Source organism: Dendropsophus ebraccatus, chromosome 3 (genome assembly GCF_027789765.1).
Source record: "Dendropsophus ebraccatus isolate aDenEbr1 chromosome 3, aDenEbr1.pat, whole genome shotgun sequence".
NCBI lineage: Eukaryota > Metazoa > Chordata > Amphibia > Anura > Hylidae > Dendropsophus > Dendropsophus ebraccatus.
This window is the reverse complement of record NC_091456.1, coordinates 148,960,742-148,977,070: the sequence shown is the minus strand read 5'-3', so window position 1 is coordinate 148,977,070 and position 16,329 is coordinate 148,960,742. Positions and strand designations below refer to the sequence as shown.

At 41.8% G+C, this 16,329-nt stretch overlaps 1 protein-coding gene across 8 annotated transcripts in view; it reads right to left on the bottom strand.

Moving 5' to 3' along the window:
- The window catches only part of ADGRV1 (adhesion G protein-coupled receptor V1), a 354,135-nt gene that overhangs the window by 140,280 nt on the left and 197,526 nt on the right, over positions 1 to 16,329 (bottom strand). For all 8 annotated transcript variants that reach the window (XM_069962903.1, XM_069962904.1, XM_069962907.1 and 5 more), the window contains 6 exons: positions 15,635 to 15,836; positions 12,896 to 13,115; positions 8,448 to 8,687; positions 6,501 to 6,650; positions 706 to 1,179; positions 444 to 587 (listed from right to left, as the gene is read on the bottom strand). In XM_069962903.1, the coding sequence (XP_069819004.1) occupies positions 444 to 587; positions 706 to 1,179; positions 6,501 to 6,650; positions 8,448 to 8,687; positions 12,896 to 13,115; positions 15,635 to 15,836 (1,430 nt within the window). The remainder of the gene's footprint in view (positions 1 to 443; positions 588 to 705; positions 1,180 to 6,500; positions 6,651 to 8,447; positions 8,688 to 12,895; positions 13,116 to 15,634; positions 15,837 to 16,329) is intronic.

Sequence of the window (16,329 nt, the reverse complement as noted above, 5' to 3'; positions counted from 1 at the left end):
GTTGGACCCCTTAAAGTCTTATAACATGATTGGAGATTCCAGTTCTAGGCAGACCACTTTTCTGCAGTGTCCTCTTTACCATAACAATGAAAGGTAACATTAGATACAGATAACACATGATCTATTACCATTCTCAGTAGATAAAAGCTCACAACTCAGTCTCCTCCTTTTTCTTTGCAATGAACTCTGCATAGGTCACACAGCATTCCTAATAAACTATCCTAACAATTTCAAAAGGGTCTATCATGTTTATATTAATAGAGCTTGCTGTAAAACATATCTCTAAATTCTGTTAAGGCAACTCAGGAAAGATGGCTGCCTCCATAATAATGTACTAAAAAGAAAATAAACTGTATTTTATAATACAGCCTTTGAAGTATGTAAAATTGTGTTCTACCTATTCTGCTACCAATAGAGACTTGCGTTGGTTATTGTTGCCATACCTCTGAATTGGCAGCCTCTGTAGGTACTGGTACTGGAGCTGGCTTCTGTCCTTTTTGTATATGGGGTTTTCCAAAAGCACTTTCACCCATTAGTGTGACATTTGTCAGCTCAAGGGTAAAATTAAAGCCAGGTGAGAGGAAAACCTATACATTTATAAAAGAATTAATAAATAACCACATAACATTATTATTATTATTATTATTATTATTATTATTATTATTATTATTATTATTATTATTATGTCACTATGAAATGACTGACCTGGTTGTTGATTGGCACTGTACTAACTCCGTAGCTGGCACCATTTAGAACCAGCAAATTTCCTAAAATTGTTCCCGTTAGATTATCTCGTTCTGACTTTCCAAAGGATATCTGATACTGCACAGTGACATTGCCAAAGGTTCCAGCAAGCCTTGTGACATTAACTTGTACATAGCGACTCATGTCACTGTTGACTATAACGCTCTGACTTGCAGGATCCAAAAAGAAAACACCATAGGGATCGTCATTTGCCGAGACAGTAAACCACACAACGCTTTTTCCCTCATCCAAGTCTGCCCCACCATCTACAGAGGTCAGCTGAACCATATAGGTCTCCTCTAGTTCTGGCACATCATCTGGTAGCAGCTGAAGAGTTATCTGTGCAGCATTCTGACCATCAGGAATAAAAACCCATCCAGACGTCACTGTGAAATCACCAAAAATATCTGAGGCGCTAGTCAGTTGCCAATAAACCTAAGAGAAGAAGGAAGAGGCATTTTGTTCATTTCATATGCTTTCTGAAATACATTACAGTAATAAAACATAATTGTTAAAATTAATTTGCTTAAATATGAGGTCACCATCAATAACAACATAGCATAGAGAAATGTCAAATGTTTTGATCAGCCAGGGTCTGGGTGTTATACATCTCCCCAGCTCAGGAGAAAGGCTCTATAGCATAGGTCTCCAAACAGCGGCCCTCCAGCTGTTACGAAACCACAATTCCCATCATGCCCGGACAGCTAAAGCTTTGGATTTGGCTGTCCAGGCATGATGGGAAATGTAGCATTGCAACAGCTGGAGGGCCGCAGTTTGGAAACCCATGCTTTATAGACTTACTATAGGTTTTGTCCCCCGCTGTAAGAGGTGGAAGGCAACAAGCTGGGGAAAAAAGCATTTACTTTTGTGCCTCTTCTATCACATCCTAATGATCAGTAGGGGGCTAAGAACCCAGACCTCAATGGTCAAATCTATTGTCAAATATCTAAATATTACACACTGAGTTACAGAGAAAGAGTCTATCCTTTAGAACCTACATTATTTAACCAGTGTGGTTAAAGGCTAAAACGGGAATCTACCTCTCTGGGGGACCTAACATCTGTCTTTGAACATCTATGTTTTCACAACATTTTTTCAGCTCCGTTTAGAATGACGTCCGTTATTTTGAGTCTAAAATAACGGACATCATTTAGCTGACTGGCCTCCCCTTAGTGCAATGACTGGTGTTTGTACATTATTCTAGTTTGGTTACTAATCGGCCTTTCGGTGCGGCTTAATTGAAAAGACCTTTGAATTTAATATTTAAAATGGAGAAAGAACGGTGGAAAAAGAAAAACTGTTTGAACAACTAATAAAAAACGTCCGCTGTTTGCAAAAGACGTCCGAAAATAATGATCAAGTTCATTATTTTGACGTCCGTGGTAAAAACGTCCGTTATTCAATGCAGTGTGTGCATTGGACGTCCGTCTTCCCATTGACTTCAGTGCATTGCCATTCCAGTCAGTTAAATCTCGGCAAAAACCGACATTTCTTTTAAATATCAAAATCGGGCGCCTTTTCTCTATTTTTGACGTTGTGTGAACATAGCCTTTTACTGGGAAAGCTTATTAATTTAAAAGGGCTTGATGTAATGCTTCAGTTCTCCCCTTGGTGGCAGTGCAGAGAAACTGAACACTGTCTTGCAGACTAACCCTCATATTACAGCTCATAGCAGGTACTCTTGGTTGGCTGCGGGATATCATTTAGTTTTCCCTTCTAACTGTAAGCAATTGTCAAAAACGTATTAACCCCTTGAACTTATGTAGATATGAAGTCATACTTTTCTAATGATTAAAAAAAAATATTTTATGTGGAGAACTGATTTCCATTCTCTCACAAAAAAAAAATTCTGCTGTTAACTTCTGGCCAGAGTGCACTCAGAGGACAGCGATTCAGGACTGTAAATAATAATGATTGAGACCGCTCATGTCTATAGTAACAGACAATTCCTGTTTTCATGGAAAATTAGAGACAATTTAATGTCAAAATGAAAAGCAAAGGGAAGAAATAAAGAAAGCAAACCCAGACCCGTAATTGTATAGTATTGTAACAATGATGAAAACAAGATTATGGAATGCTCCTAAGTGTTCTGCTGTCTTTCATTGTGAGTCAAGGAGTTTGTCCAGGGAATGATATTTAAGTAGAAAAGTTGGCAGGCTGGCCTAAAAATAAAATGCACGCTCATGCCCCCCCATACGTTTCACTCCTCCGCACTTTCTAGTCCCTGTCTCAACAAAAAGTAATGCCCAATAAGCCTGATTTTCGTGGTCCAGCCTGGTCACATTTACACTGAAATATCAGTTTCTGGATAATCCTTTTTAGGTTACAAACACACTTGTGGGATCTGCAGCGAGTCTCCTTGCTGCGTTTTTGCAGCGAGACTCGCTGCAGATCCCGGCCCTATACTTTCAATAGCAGAGAAACTCGCAGCAGGGATGTACATCCCTGCTGCGATTTTGTCTGCAGCCCGCCCCATTAACCCCCTGGCCGCCAGACATTATACATTACCCGGTCCCCGTTCCTGCTTGCTTCGGGGCTCCCGGTGTCTTCACGGCCCGCCCGGCCAATCAGTGCGCTGCGGCGGGGCAGCGCACTGATTGGCCGGGCAGAACGTGTCGGGAGCCGCCGAAGCAAGCAGGAGCCGGGATCAGGTAATGTATATCCTGCCCGCCCCCCTGCAGCCCCGATCGCCCCCAGCCCCCGGCCGCATGATCGCCCCCAGTCCCGCAGCCCCCGGCCGCACGATCGCCCCCAGCCCCGCAGCCCCCGGCCGCACGATCGCCCGCAGCCCCCAGCCCGGCCGCACGATCGCCTGCAGCCCCCAGCCCCGCAGCCCCCGGCTGTACGATCGCCCGCTGGGGCCGATCGTGCGGCCGGGGGCTGCGATGCTGGGGGCGATCGTGCAGTCGGGGGCTGCAGGGCCGGGGGCGATCGTGCGGCCGGGGGCTGGGGCCGATATACATTACCTGATCCCAGCTCCTGCTTGCTTCAGACACCGGGAGCCCCGAAGCAAGCAGGAACGGGGACCCGGTAATGTATAATGTCCGGCGGCCGGGGGGTTAATGGGGCGGGCTGCAGACAAAATCGCAGCAGGGATGTACATCCCTGCTGCGAGTTTCTCTGCTATTGAAAGTATAGGGCCGGGATCTGCAGCGAGTCTCGCTGCAAAAACGCAGCAAGGAGACTCGCTGCAGATCCGGCAAGTTTGTTTGTAACCTAAACTTGAGAACTTGATTATGCCTCTTTGTATGTCATCAGTCATACCAACTTCCATTTTTAGGTCCACGGAGTAGTATGAGAACTAGATCTTGAAATTTTGCTATTTTCAGTACATAGGGAGATATTATTTTTGGACCACTGTAGAGTGGCAGAATTGTGCAATTTATTTAGATTTTCCTTAACTAATTCACCCCCTTCCCCTTGTCCCTCACTGGACTTGCTAAGAAGGGCATGCATTTTTAGCTGTCTACTAATGTATGATATGGCCATACTATAGATTGTGTCATCTGGATTCCATGTCATGAGGCCAAAGTAGCTCTTCTTCCCCTCGTCTTTGGGTACAATAATGACTCTTTGCACAATACAAGGGGCTCGGCAGCGTGGGTACGACATTCTCATCAGCTACACACACACACACACACTTTTTTTTTACTTTTTACTTTTTCTTTTTGTGTTTTGTCTTATTATTGGCAGTTAAAGAGAACACCAGTCTTCTCAGGTTAGCATGTGTTCACTTGTGATAGATTTGCTGCAAAACATTATGACCATTTCAGGCTTCTGAATGGAGTCTGCACAACCCCCCTTCAGATGTATGACCATACCTTAAACGGAAACTCCAGATAAGAAAGATTTCACCCTGTTCAGTCCCCATCCATAGTTTAAACTTTTTTGTAACAGTTTTCTATTACAAGAATTGAGCCATTTGTTTGCAGCACATCCTGACTCACTCCCTGAAGCTTCTGAAAATCCTCACTTCCTGGTCCACTCTGAATCCACTCCTCTGTTCCCTCCTCTGCCTACTGCGACAGAGGTCATGTGACCTCTGTCTCTTCCGTTGCCAGACAAGCTGTAACGCCTCATCTGTAACCCCGCTCACCACTGACATCGCACAGTGATCACCTGGCCAAGGGAGGGAAAACAACAGCCTCTCCTAAGTAGTAGATAGATAGATAGATAGATAGATAGACAGACAGACAGACAGACAGACAGAAAGATAGATACTGTGTTAAAGCAAATGTACCAGCAGTACATTTGCTTTAAGATCTTCACAAGGATAGAATGGCACCGGCCGAGGAAGCCGATGCCACAGTCCTTTTTTTGAAGTGCGTCCCAGTTCCCGCGTATGGCACCGTTCTATTCCTAGGCACCGGCCGGGGCTGAAGCACTAGAGGCAGGCCAGATCGCCACCAGTGGGAGGAACCCTCTGCCCCTCTATGACGCGGCTCCATTAGAATGAATGGAGATGCATCACAGAGGGGCAGGGTTTCATGCCACTGGGGGCCACCTGGCCCGCTGCCAGTGCTTCAGCCCCGGCCAGTGCCCAGGAATAGAATGGCTATGTACACGTGAACTGGGCAGCAGTTCAGAAAAGCGGTATCGGGTTTCTCGCGCTGGTGCCATTCTATCCTTGTGAAGATCTTAAAGCAAATGTACTGCTGGTTTATTTGCTTTAGGCTTGGTTCACACTACGTATATTTCAGTCAGTATATGTATATTTCAGTCAGTATATTTCAGTCAGTATTGCAACCAAAACCAGGAGTGGATTAAAAACACAGAAAGGATCTGTTCACACAATGTTGAAATTGAGTGGATGGCCGCCATTATTTCAATACAACAGCCGTTGTTTTAAAATACCAGCAAATATTTGCCATTAAATGGCGGCCATCCACTCAATTTCAACATTGTGTAAACAGAGCCTTTCTGTGTTTTTAATCCACTTCTGGTTTTGGTTGCAATATGAGGACCACAATACTGACTGAAATATACGTAGTGTGAACATAGCCTTAAAGTGGTTATCCAGCACTACAAAAACATGGCCACATTCCCCCCTACTGTTGTCCCCAGTTCAGGTGCAGTTTGCAATTAAGCTCCATTTACTTCAATGGAACTGAGTTTCAAAACCTCACCCAAACTGGAGACAACAGTAGGGGGAAAGTGGCCATGTTTTTGTAGCGCTGGATAACCCCTTTTACTGTGCAAAGCAAAAGCAGATTGAGCCAGTAGTGGGCAGATACTACAGAACAGGGGGCAGGTACGCGGCAGATATATGCTTTTTGTGCATTTTTTTTATGGGATCACTCTTTAAAGGGTTTACCCAAGATTAGAAAAAAAATTAATGGAAATGAGCTGCAAAACCACTCCCAACCTTTGGGCAACAGTCGTGTTGTTTCTGATAGAAAGCAGCCATGTTTTTCTAACCATTTTAACATATCTAAATATTGTAAATTCAGGCAGCTTCTTAGTTACAGATACGGCTTTCAGAAAATACAGTACTGAGTCTCCCAGATCTAGTGGTGTCACCCACTCTGCTAAAGAAGGCCCAGTAAGGCATAGTGAATATTGATGCAAATTACTATTAGTCCCTATAGGCAAAGAGGGTCCCTAGTGCTGGAGTAAGGATATCTAGGTGATTGGTTACTTGGTTATATGACTTGTAGAGGGCAGTTGTTGTCTTCCCGATGATTTATAACTTCTTTTTTGTGTGTAGTTCCCTTTACACAAAGAGTTATAAGTAATAGTGGAAAAAGCATTAGTACCGTAAGGTTTCCCAGGGTCCCTTGAATTCTTTTGATACTGAGGGTTATAGTTAATGGGCCTTCAGTGCCTTCTGGTTCTGTATAGTTCTTCTTTAAGAGTGAATCAGCTGCAAACTGTACAATTCCATTTGGATCTCCAAATTTTTGAATCTAATGAAGGAAAATTAGAACATTTATTGCATAAATTATAGCATAAAATAGTAAATAACAGTGGGTTACTGATTCCTTTTTTCCATTAACATTTGTCAATGCTATGTATTTTACTTTATTACTATGGCACAGTGCCTTTGCTTTTAAACCCTGCAAACACAAAAAAGTATACGCTTGTAAAGTAGGCTGAATGTAGTCAAAAGTAGACTATGTTTGGTTCATTAAAATGGGTGGATTGCAGGTAAGTTACATAGTTAATACAGTTGAAGAAAGACATGTCTATGTCATGATATATAGTGGAAAACCTTTTTTGCTGACGAATACCAGTGATGTACTCCAAAACATGATGGGAATTGGGCTTTGTATATATATACACATATCTCCTCTAAGTCACCTCCTGGTTCCACACAGTATTTTTGCTCAGTATTTTGCAAACAAAACCCGGAGTGAATTGAATACACAGAAAGACTATGTTCACACAATGTTGCTGCTATTTTAAAACAATGGATGTTGTTTTGAAAGAGCGTCCGTGATTTGCCATTACTTACTGAGCTAAAATACTGTGTGGGAACATAGCCATAGGCTACATCTTTTTTTGTCTGTTTTACAGATGTTTTTGAAAGCGCTGTCATTGTGAGAAAAAAAAAAAACGTATTATGCGTATCATGGCTGTAATTCGCATTATACAGAAGCTTTCTTTGTCTCAGAATGACAGATGTCCAAAAACATGGCCGTAAAACGGCCAGAAAGAGACGTTCTGAATGTAGCCTTATAATGTCTCCTGTCAAAGTCAAATGCTAAATATGAGTAACAACATAACTTGTTATGCCAACATGTTTTAACGGGGCTTTAAATAAAAAAATTACGTTTTGCTGTTCACTCTTGAATGTTGACCACAAGATAAGCTACATGGTGAGAAATGACTACAGCATGCCTTGTCATCTTGGTCAGCCAGCATGACCATTCTCTTCCGCTGCCTATGTTCACAATGTTTTTTCCTATCCATTTATTATTTTTTAAAATGAAGTCCGTCATTTTAAGCTCAAAATGACGTCAGTCATTTCACGTTTTGGATGTGTCTTTAATTGAAAATTTTAATTTAATAGTAAAGATGTTAAAAGGATGGTAAAAAAAGAAAAAACGAGTGTAAATAACTAAAGAATAATGTCCGTTGTTTGTAAAAGACATCCAAAAATAATTGTCATGAGCATGATGCCCGCACTAACAACATCCATTAATTTATACACTGTCATGTATACATACATTCCAATTTTCATTCCTCACAGACTGTTTGGAAAATGAAAGGTGGAATCTGATTGGTTGCTAGGGGAAACTGAGCCAGTTTCACTTTACACCATGTTTGATAAATCTCACCCTGTGTGCATTGGACAGTGTATAAACAGTATTGACTTCAATGCATTTAATTGAAATCAATTAAAATGTTCTTCTCTTTTTTTTTTTTTTTTTACTTAGTGTTAACTTAGCCACATAAAGATACATTTTTGTAAAGTTCAAAACCTTAAAAATGAAAGGCCAAATGCACATGATTACTAGGAACACTAAGTTTAAAAGGTAAGTCATGGGGTAAAGCTTTAGATTAGGGATGGGAACCATTAGCCCTCTCAACTGCTGCAAAACTACAACTCCAAAGCTTTGTCTGTCCAGGCATAAGGGGAATTGTGGTTTTGCAATAGCTGGAAGGCTGAAGGTTCCCACCCCTGTTTTAGCTTACTGAAGTCAAAGGGATGTGATATCACGCTGCTCTCACATATCAATAATAATAGAACACATTCTTACTGTAAGAGTGACATTTCCAGCTTTTGGATCAATATCAGTTGTCCCGTTTGCAACACTTAGTACAACGATGAATTTTTCTTGCACTTCAATTTCTCCATGAGGCAGAATAGTTAGAGTAATGGTTCTTACTCCACCTTCTCCATCTTTATAATATAAAGATCCATTCAAAGGTTCACCAAAGTCGTCATTACCTGAGGTCACAATGGCTTTAGAGTTAGGGCCTAATATGTGCCATAAAATCTGTGGGGGGAAAATATATGAAACAAAATGTGAACAATGAGGCCACATTGTAGTCACAGATCACAGCTCTGCTCTACTGGAACTGAAGAAAAAAGGCAATAAATAGCAGATAAGCATCACTTGTATGCATTGACGGTAAAGTTTTGGCCTCGAAGAACCTAAGTCTTTGGTCTGGCTTTAACCTTTCATGATGAACTGGATAAATATTACGATATCTAACACTCTGGTTCCTCAAACCTCCAATACTTTGCAAGCTTTGTGCCCAAGTGGAAGGCTGCACAAAGATAAGCATGGAGGAACACATGTGGTACATGGGACAAACTTTGCTATTATTTTAACTCATGATTGTACGGGAGCTTAACAAATTAGTTAATTCCCACATATGCTCAAAGAAAGTTACTCTTCTGAGGTCCCTATTTCATGGGGTGATTATCACCTGAACATACATAGTGATAGGCCCAGTGAATGAGCAAAGCAAAAAGCAAATGCACATTTATCAGATGATTGTTTTGCCCTGTATAAACCCTGCATTTGTTGGCCGCACATTGCCTTGTGTGATGGAGGTATGCAGTTAATGAAAGATAGAAGGGATGGGCTGCATGAATGATTTAATGGTTGTTCATGCAGCCCTTCCCACATGATAATCAAGCCGTGTACTGAGCTCGTTGAATATGCACTAATTTACCTGATCCATGCTCATGGCTGGATGCATTCTGCCCATGTAATACCACACTAACTAACTAACTAACCGCCTTTTAGGATCATGTTTTAAAGTTTAATACAGTATTCCTAATGTGAAAATACTTGGGAGAAGCACGGATGTGCAAAATGGGAGCAAAGCCCAAGCAGACACACTGAATAGTTCACCCCTGCTTGTTCTATTTTTTTTAAATCATATCTAATCAGTAATGATCAGTGCACGGAAGATGTTCTACAGACCACAATAGTAGAACAATTTAAATGTTCATGGTACTGTAATGATACAGCTGAGTCAGTACAGTAGCGTGAAGACTGAAACTGTCTTGGAGCTCCCAGCATCTCTCATGAAGCTCAGAACTCTGTTCTATGACACATCTTCCGTATTAACGGACCATGCACGGAACGTGTGAATTCCATCCTCTTTAATTTGACCCAGGGATAGTAGGGCACCATTACGGGGAAGCTGGTGCCACGGTCCGTTATCTGAACCGTGGCCCGGTTCCCGTGTATGGCGCCATTCTATCAACGGGTCCCGGGCCGCAGCTAAAGCACAGGAGGCAGGCCAGCCAACCCCCAGTGGGAGGAATCCCCCGCCCCTGTATGACACCGCTCTATTGATTCTAATGAAGCCGCGTCATAGAGGGGAGAAAATTCCCTACCACTGGGGGCGTGCCGGCCTGCCTCCTGTACTTTAGCTCCGGCCCGGGACCCGTTGATAGAACAACGCCGTACAAGGGAACCGGGCTGAGGTTCAAAAACGGACCGTGGCACCGGCTTCCCTGTGACAGTGCCGTACTATCCCTGGGTCAGATTAAAGACGATGTTCCTGATGGTATACCCTCTTTAAAGGGGATATCCAGCACTACAAAAACATGGCCACTTTCTTCCAGAGACAGCCCCACTCTTGTCTCCGGTTCAGGTGTGGTTTGCAATTAGGTGCCATTCATTTCAATGGAATGAGTTGCAAAACCTTATCTAAACTGGAGACAAGAGTGGGGCTGTCTCTGGAAGAAAATGGCCATGTTTTTGTAGCGCTGGATAACCCCTTTAATCTGTATAAGACACAATTAGATGGACATGTGAAAAGGAGCCAATCCATGTACACAGCTCTGTCATGTGGTGGGTGTTCCTCCAATCCTCTACAATGGCCGGCATATGATTTCTCATAAGAAGAATACTGAGATAAGTCTAGTGCCTATGTTTATTTTTGCTGAGCAAATTCTCTGTTTATTTGCAGATAGCAAGTATTTAGCACTTATAGAGTACAGTGACACTATGCTAAAACCCTGTGACACTTCTGGGATGATTAAATAAGAAGTGAGTACAATAAGCTGAACTGTCTCGTCTGCTCCTTATACATGTTTGCAGTGTAAGCATTAGCAGTTATACAGCAAATACTATGCACAGCTTGTCTGACAGTGGATCCTCTAAGGCAACAACTGATAACGCTGGTGTCATCTGCTCTTATAGACACACATATTTTAAGGAGAGAAAAAGTTATACCATATTATGTATCTGCAAGTATGAGAACCTAATCACGGTTTTGCTGCGCCATTCTAGGAAAACTTATTTCACTATGTCATTTTATAGTTATGTCTTTAGTATTTTGTTGGATAAAAAATGGAAGGCCCTGGACAGGCTGTTTGGCTTTCCAATAAGAATGCGTTGTTGGCACCTTACCAGGCAGACATTGGGTTTAGTAGAAATGCAAAAAGTTTGTCCACAAGGTTTAAAAAAAAAAAAAAAAGGTAAATGTTTTTGTTTTTTTGTTTTAAGAGGAAAGATTGAAGGACATAACTAATAAATCACACATCACACTAAACATGTGTTAAACCCACGTCTGTTAACAGCGTGCCATCTGGCATTGTTTCCACAGTACTGGATAATATCATTAGTGATGTAATGGTCCGGCTTGTGATCTGATATTGTAACCCGATACGTCTCACATTTAGAAACACTGACATCCAACGTAAAATCAACAGTACAACTACTTGGGACATAAAGTTTACAGATACCTTTCTTTATTGACCACCCCAACACATGATAAAGATGACAATATACTTGGTGCTGACCTAGTAACCAGTTATTTATGCTATTGATACCTGGCCGCGTTTCCAGGTAGAGCAGCTGGTAAATAGAACCAGCACTGAGAATACTTCCTGGCAGCCATGGAACATACCAGTGATTCCTCCTATTTGCTTGATGAGAAGTGTAAAGTATCTGACTTCCTGAGCAGTGGGTATATTTATAGGATACCAGACTGTTCAGGACGTATGCACTTCCCGTTGGTGTTCTTGGCACAACATGCACCTTACATCCTTCTCAGTGTGTCGTATTCAAAGCATATGTTAAATACATGATGTACCAGTTCTTACTCACACAATGCAAAATATTTGTAAAAAAAAAAAGAAAAAAAAAGCAAAACAATACATTATGTTCTTACTTATACTATAAGAAAATAAATAAACAAACAGTACTGTCCAAACCCTGCAGCCCCACAGGTTGGAAGATCACTATCTGAATGTTCAGTACACTACATTATTACTGTTTTTTGTTTTTTATTCACGCTTAGAAAAACATGGCCGCTTTTTTCCCCAGAAACCAACACCACTCTTGTTGGATGTGGCTTTGAATCTCAGTTCTATCAAAGTGTACGGAGCTGAACTGTAATACCACACACAACCTGGGGACAGGGGTGGAGCTGTTTTAGCGGGAAAGTAGTTGTGCATTTTCTAATCCTGGATAAATCCTTTAAGTAAACGCTTTTTTTTTTTTTTTTTTTGTCAATAAAACAAAGAGATCAAAGGGATAGCCTAAGCAGAGCTGAATTTTGCACTTTACCTTTTTATTATGCACATTGACATATCATGAAATAAAACTGGTTTAGATGCATATTAAAGTGTTACTGTCACGTTGAAAAACTTTTGACATGTCACACAGACATGTCAATAGTTCTGAAAGATTGGGGTCTAGGTGGTAGATCCCCCAAAGAAATGCTAGATAGAGCTGGGAAAAGCACAGGGCTGAATGCTTCACTCCCTGTCTTATTGCAGAAATCAGACTCCATAGACTTACTATAAAATCCATGTCCTGTAACAATATGGAAAGAGCAATAGTCTGCGAAAAGTTTTTTTTTTTTTAAGTGACAGTAACGTTTTAAAGCGAATGTCTATTACCGTTCGCCGTCTGGGCTGAAGCACTAAAAGTGGGCTGGGCCCCCCCCAGTGGGAGGAAACCCCTGCCCCTCTGTGACGTGGCTCCATTGATTCGAATGGAGCCAAGTAACACAGGGGCGGCGGTTTCCTCCCACTGGGGGCGGGCTGACGTGCTTCCAGTTCTTCAGCCTAGTAATAGACCAGCGCCGTGCATGGAAACAAGGTTCACTTTTATATATCAACACAATATCTTTTGTTTATAAGAGAACTTTTTTCTTTTATGAATTTAAGTTGTATATATTTTATCTTTTGGTCCATATAATGTATACAAGTTGAGAATTTCCTATAAAGTACCTGAGCTTCTCCCGTATGTCCTCCGACTCTCTCCAACATCAATGATATAGTGGTGGTTACATTAGGGTTAGGTAATGTTAGCCCACTTTGATTAAGGAACTTCACAGCTCCACTTGGTGAGTCACTTTTAGCTATTGTAATGACTGACACAATGTGCTGGCCCAGAACTGCTCCTCCGCTCGCTCCCACAAGGCGGATCTCAAACTGTTCAGAGAACTCACTGGAACAGGAAAATTTTATGGCAATTGTCATGATTATAAAGCATCATCAATGATGGATTAGCTGTGTCTGGCAGGACTAAATAATTTCTCATTTTTGCAGCATTACTTATTAAATTGCAATATGAAGACTATGAATCCATATGTATTGTCCAATGACTATAATTCATATAGTAAGCTGCATCTCTCATATATTTATTTCTTTGTCGTGATGAGGTCAGGTTGTGTTAATGTTTAAATAGGTGACACTCTGTTGTAATGATGTCACAATTGTGTATCTGCATTTCTTTATAAGTTTAGCTTTATTGGGATGTCAGATTAAAGGGGCTGACTTACATGCTCCTAGCAGCAAATTGATGGGATTTTTGTCCATTTTTCCTGTGGGTTTAGTGATCCGACATATTTACTAAGGGTGCCTTCACACGTAGCGGATTTTCCGCTGCGGATCCGCAGCGGATTCGACTATATGAATGAACACAGCATCAAATCCGCACAATTAAATCCGCTGCAGATCCGCAGCAGATTTGACAGTGCGGATTTAATGCTGTGTCCATTCATTTAGGGGTTTTGTATATATTGTGTCGCAGACCTTTAGGGTGCCTTCACACGTAGCGGGTTTTCCGCTGCGGATCCGCAGCAGATTTGACTATATGAATGAATACAGCATCAAATCCGCACAATTAAATCCGCTGCGGATCCGCAGCAGATTTGACAGTGCGGATTTAAAACCCGCTACGTGTGAAGGCACCCTAAAGGTCTGCGACACAATATATACAAAACCCCGTAATTTTTGTCCATAAACCCACCAAGTAGGTGTGTCCTTTAAAACCGGCCACAACTGTCAGATTAATTAAAGGAGAAGTCCGGAGAAATTTTTTATTAAGGTATTCTATTGCCCCCCAAAAGTTATACAAATCGCCAATATACACTTGTTACAGGAAATGCACAAAAAGTGCTTTTTTCCCTGCACTTACTACTACATCAAGGCTTCACTTCCTGGATAACATGGTGATGTCACTTCCTGGATAACATGGTGATGTCACAACCCGACTCCCAGAGCTGTGTGGTCTGTGGCTGCTGGAGAGGATGATGCCAGAGGGATGCTCAGTGTCCCTCCAGTGCCCTGTGTCCCTCAGTGTCCCCCTGCCAACATCCTCTCCAGCAGCCACAGCCCGCACAGCTCTGGGAGTCGGGGCGTGACATAACAAGTGCAGGGAAAAAAGCACTTTATGTGTATTTCCCGTAATAAGTATATAATGGTGATTTTGTATCATTGGGGGGGGGGGGGTAATACAATACTTTAATAAAAAATTTTGCCGGACTTCTCCTTTAAGCAAAGTGTCATTTTTGACGTTTTTTTTTTTATTCTAAAAACAGCCACTTCTAGTGTGGCGGGATGGTCCTAGTTTTGTCCTTTGAAAAACCTTCCATTTACTAAGGGCATGCACCACATTAACGAATCTGACATGTAAAAAAAAAAAAGACACAACCGACAGTATAACAGCTTTATTAAAGGACAAGTGCCATGGAAAACTTTTTCCCAGTAATGTAATGTGCTTCAATCACCTATCTGCCACCCTTTCCTGTCTTTTCCGCCCTCCACCCCCCACCAGGAAGTGTCCTAACTCACACAGACCTAATGACTGTCTTCACTGTCACCAGGCAGCTCCTTCTTGTGAGGATGAGTCATCAGCAGGAGGGCTGGTCTACAAGTGATGGCTTGCAGTTGTTCAGCCAATGGGAGCTGAGCAAGCTGAGTCACCTGACAAGGCAGTGGAGGGGGAAGGCTAGTGTAACAGGAGAAGGAGCTGAGAGAAGAGCTTGGTGACGGTGACGACAGTAATTAGGTCCTGTTGGGGGGTGGAGGGGGGAAAAGAAAGGGAAGGGAGGCAGATAGGTGATTGAAGCACATTACAGAGTTATATAACTTTGTAATGTGCTTCAATTACTGGGAAAAAATTTTCATGGCACTTGTCCTTTAATTCTATCATAATGGATTCTGTGGTGATGTAAAAATAGATGCTTTCTGTTCTTATAATGTAACCCTCCGGCACTTCACCTCCTTCTCCCACTACAGGTTATATACCTGGTTGACAAACGTCCACATGACCGAAACGTCCCTGTGATTGTGTAAGCTATCACATTACTAACTGATATGTAAAACAATAACTCTGAAACTGTGCCTAGGAAGGATCTTTACCTGAACCTCTACATAAATAAGTGATGGCGTGATAAGCGTTATCTTTGGAGTCGAGTGCAGTTGTTATCTCTACTATATTGGACTATTAATCAACCTGCACCAACATACGCAGTGCATGGACAAACTAGGATTTGAACAAAGCACGTTCCATGATGATCTACAAATAATGCCTTTGTGTGTCTTTATGAGTTTTATTGTGATCTCACAATAGTTTTTTGTGTGTCTAGTGCTATAATGTCATGGTAAAGTATATGTCTGTGCATTTATTTTGCTGTGTTAGTGTCACAAACGTGTGTGTGTTCTTGTTTATGCATGTCATACCTTTCTTCGTCATCAGTAATCCAGACGTTGATAAAGCTTCTGTTTTGTCCATGCAGAAATGTTACTGAAGTATTAGAGATTGTGTAGTCTACACCATTGGGCGAAGCAGAAATGCCTCGGGAGAGAAAATCAGCTGTCACATATCCATATGTTCCACGTGTCCTCAAAACCGGAATCAATAATATTCCTACATCTTCTTCCACTAGGGAAAGAAATATATGTTACTCAAAGGTTATCTACCAACTTCTAAATGATGTATATGTAACACTGTGTGAAAGTTGCAGTTTCAGTTTACTAGAGCATGTTAAATGGGTATTTCTGTTAGGTAAAATACATGTAGCATCAACCCCCTCCTGGAGACTAACAATTCATTCCATACTTGTTATTATCTTTTTCAGTCTCCTTTCCCACAGTGCTGATCCTGCTGCTTTCTGCCTTAACTCTGATCTCTTGCTCCCCCCTCCCTTTTGAGATGCCCGGGAGGGTTAATGGCATACTGTAACCCCCTTACTCTTGTTTCATTTTTTTTCAGTTAACAGTGTCAACTAGGCGAGGCTTCATGGCAGTTGGACCCAATCTCCTGCCTGGGGGGAGGGCCCAACTGTCATGATGCCCCACCTAGTTGACACTGTCCATCAATTAAAGGGGTATTCCAGGAAAAATCAATAAATTGCTAATGGAAATGGTTAACCAAG